This window comes from Nipponia nippon, unplaced genomic scaffold (genome assembly GCF_047370975.1).
Source record: "Nipponia nippon isolate SJK-2023a ecotype South Korea unplaced genomic scaffold, ASM4737097v1 scaffold_53, whole genome shotgun sequence".
In the NCBI taxonomy this organism is placed as follows: domain Eukaryota; kingdom Metazoa; phylum Chordata; class Aves; order Pelecaniformes; family Threskiornithidae; genus Nipponia; species Nipponia nippon.
In genome coordinates this window covers 208199-211056 of record NW_028262373.1, presented here as the reverse complement: position 1 = coordinate 211056, position 2858 = coordinate 208199, and the positions used below count along the sequence as shown (strand labels likewise).

General features: G+C 42.9%; 1 protein-coding gene across 1 annotated transcript; it reads left to right on the top strand.

Annotated features, from left to right (window-relative positions):
* Window positions 1-699: 699 nt before the first annotated feature.
* LOC104018593 (olfactory receptor 6B1) lies at window positions 700-1638 on the top strand. The gene has a single exon (XM_009471747.1). The coding sequence runs from the start codon at window positions 700-702 to the stop codon at window positions 1636-1638; it is 939 nt and encodes a 312-aa protein (XP_009470022.1).
* The last annotated feature ends 1220 nt before the right edge of the window (window positions 1639-2858 follow it).

The following is a 2858-nucleotide window of genomic DNA, read 5'->3' as shown; positions in this document are numbered from 1 at the left end:
CAAAGACTAACAATAGGAGAGATGGAAGTACATCTAGAAATGATATCACAGGCATTTACAGGAAACACATTAATCACTCTGTGAAGATGCTAACTTACACAAGGATGACTAACCTTAAGATTTAGTGAGATTGCTTAATTAATTGTGTCCCTAATAGTTCAGAGGCACTAAAGATCAGTGCCCAGAATAGTGCTATAACAGTAGCTGGTTGAGTTCTGGATGAGGAGAAATATGGAGGCTGGGTGAAAAACTTATGTACACAAATAGAGTATGGGAAAAAAAATATCCTAAACATTGCACCCTTTCATGTACCTAGCATGTTTCAGATCATGCTGTGTTAGTATCATGAGATGCTTGAGGTCTGGATCAGAAATGTAACTCGCAGTTGTGTGAGCGTGATCCTAATTGTACTTATAAAAATGGTCCTAGAAAAATCCTGCAGTCTGCTTTGGAAAATCCCCTTTGTGCCTCAATAGTACTTCATGAAGTTGCTATGTTGTTGCGATTGGTTGAATTTTTTCATTATGAATCACTCATTGCAACTATTTTTTTTTTTTCCTCAATCCAGGCAGCTCTAATTACAAACACCGATTTTCAGGTCATGGTCTGTGTATACAAACTAGCTTGAGTGGATTTTCAAACTGCTGCTACATCTGCTTCTCCTGTAAGGTCTATAGCAGTTTCTGTATGATTCTCAGCATGCCCTCAGATAACCTGACCCATGTGATTGACTTCATTCTGGTTAGTTTTCAAGGTAAACAGGAAATCAAGCTGCTGCTCTTTTTTATGTTCCTCCTGGCTTATGTGCTGACAGTGACAGAAAATGCAACGATTGTTGTGCTTGTTTGGACAAATCTCCAGCTTCACAAGCCCATGTATGTTTTCCTGGGCAATCTTTCCTTTCTGGAGATCTGGTACATCTCTGTCACAGTGCCCAAAGTGCTTGTGAGCTTGGTAACAAAGAGACAAGGCATCTCCTTCACAGGCTGCATGGCTCAGCTATTCTTCTTCCTGGCATTGGCCTGCAGTGAGTGCACTCTCTTGGCTGTCATGGCCTACGATCGCTATGTAGCCATCTGCAACCCATTGCATTACCCAATCATCATGGATCACACTCTTTGCACCCGTCTGGCCATTGGCTCCTGGATGAGTGGCTTCCTGATTTCCACAGGGAAGATTTACTTCATTTCACGTCAGACCTACTGTGGGCCCAACATCATCAACCACTTCTTTTGTGATGTCTCCCCCTTACTGAAGCTAGCCTGCACCAACATGTCAGTAGCTGAGCTTGTGGATTTCTTACTGGCCCTACTCATCCTTCTTGTACCGCTCATTGTGATTATAGCCTCCTATGCGTGCATCATCTCTGCTGTCTTGGGCATCCCCTCAGCCCAAGGGCGCCACAAGGCCTTTTCCACCTGTGCCTCTCACCTTTTAGTGGTCATGGTGTTCTATACAGCCTCCCTGTTTATCTATGCCAGGCCTCAACCTATTGATTCCTTCAGCTCCTACAAACTGGTTTCTGTGGTATACACTGTCCTGACACCCCTCGTCAACCCGGTCATCTATTGCCTAAGGAACCAGGAATTCAAAATTGCTCTTAGGAAAACAATATACTGGAGAGACATCTTATCCTAGAAATTTCATCTAGGATTTTTCTTATTTATTTAACTCCCTTTCTACTCTGTAAAAGTGATTTCAACAGGTCATAATAAATTACCTAGTGTTCACCTCTAAAATTTGGGACATTTGGGGGATCCTGAAGAAAGAGAGAGAGCTCAGAGGAATGTGCACCACCTCCCATGAGGAAAGCAAGTGGTCAGGGGGACAGAGCCTGACAACAGGGCAAAATTAAATCAAGGACAGTCGTGGGTCTCAGAACCTCCTCCCTAGCCCCATATGAGCCTTAATTAATCTCAGAAGCCTAACCAGATCTAAGATCCGTAAGCTGGCAATAACTTTTTCTCTTTGTTCCCACTGAAGATAGTTTATTTAGTAGTACTAATTCTGAGAAGTCCTTAGGATAACCTACACCTATATCATAGAATCTAGGATAGAATCACAGAATAATATAGATTAGAAGGTACTCTAAGAGGTCTATAGGCCAACCCCCTGCTCAAAGCAAGCCCAATTAGATGAGGAACTTGTTCGGGTGAGTTTGCATACCTCCAAAGATGTAAATCCCACCACTTAGCTAGGTTCCTTATTCCAGTGTCTGATCACTCTCAGAATCACAGAAAGGATGAGGTTGGAAGTGATGTCTGGAGATCATCGAGTCCAACATCCCTGCTTGAATAAAGATCAACTACAGCAGGTTGCTCTGGGTCATGTCCAGTCAGGTTTTTAATATCTCCACAGCTAGACACTCCACAACTTCCCTCAGAAACCCATTCCAGTGTTCAACAGTCCTCAGAGTAAAAGAGATTATTCTTATGTTTAAAAGGAATGTCCTGCATTTCAATTTGTTCCCATTGCCTCTTGTCCTGTTGCTGGGAACCACTGAGAAACATCCAGCTCCATTTTCTTTACTACTCTCATCAGGTATTTATACATACTGATAAGACTCCTCTCTGAGCCCTTTCTTCTCCAGGTCAAACAATCCCAGCTCTCCTAGTCTTTCCTCATATGGAAGATACTCCAGTTGCTTAATCATCTTAGTGGCCCTTCTCTGGACTTGGTCCAGTATTTCCATGGTTTTTGTGTGCCACAGAGCCCAGAACTGAACACAGTATGCTAGATGTGGTCTCACAAGCACTGACTAGAGTGTAAGGATAACCTCCCTCAACCCGCTGTCTATGTTCTTTCTAATGCAGCTGAAAAATTGCAAAGCTACATTGGTTTTAAACCTGCCCATGTGG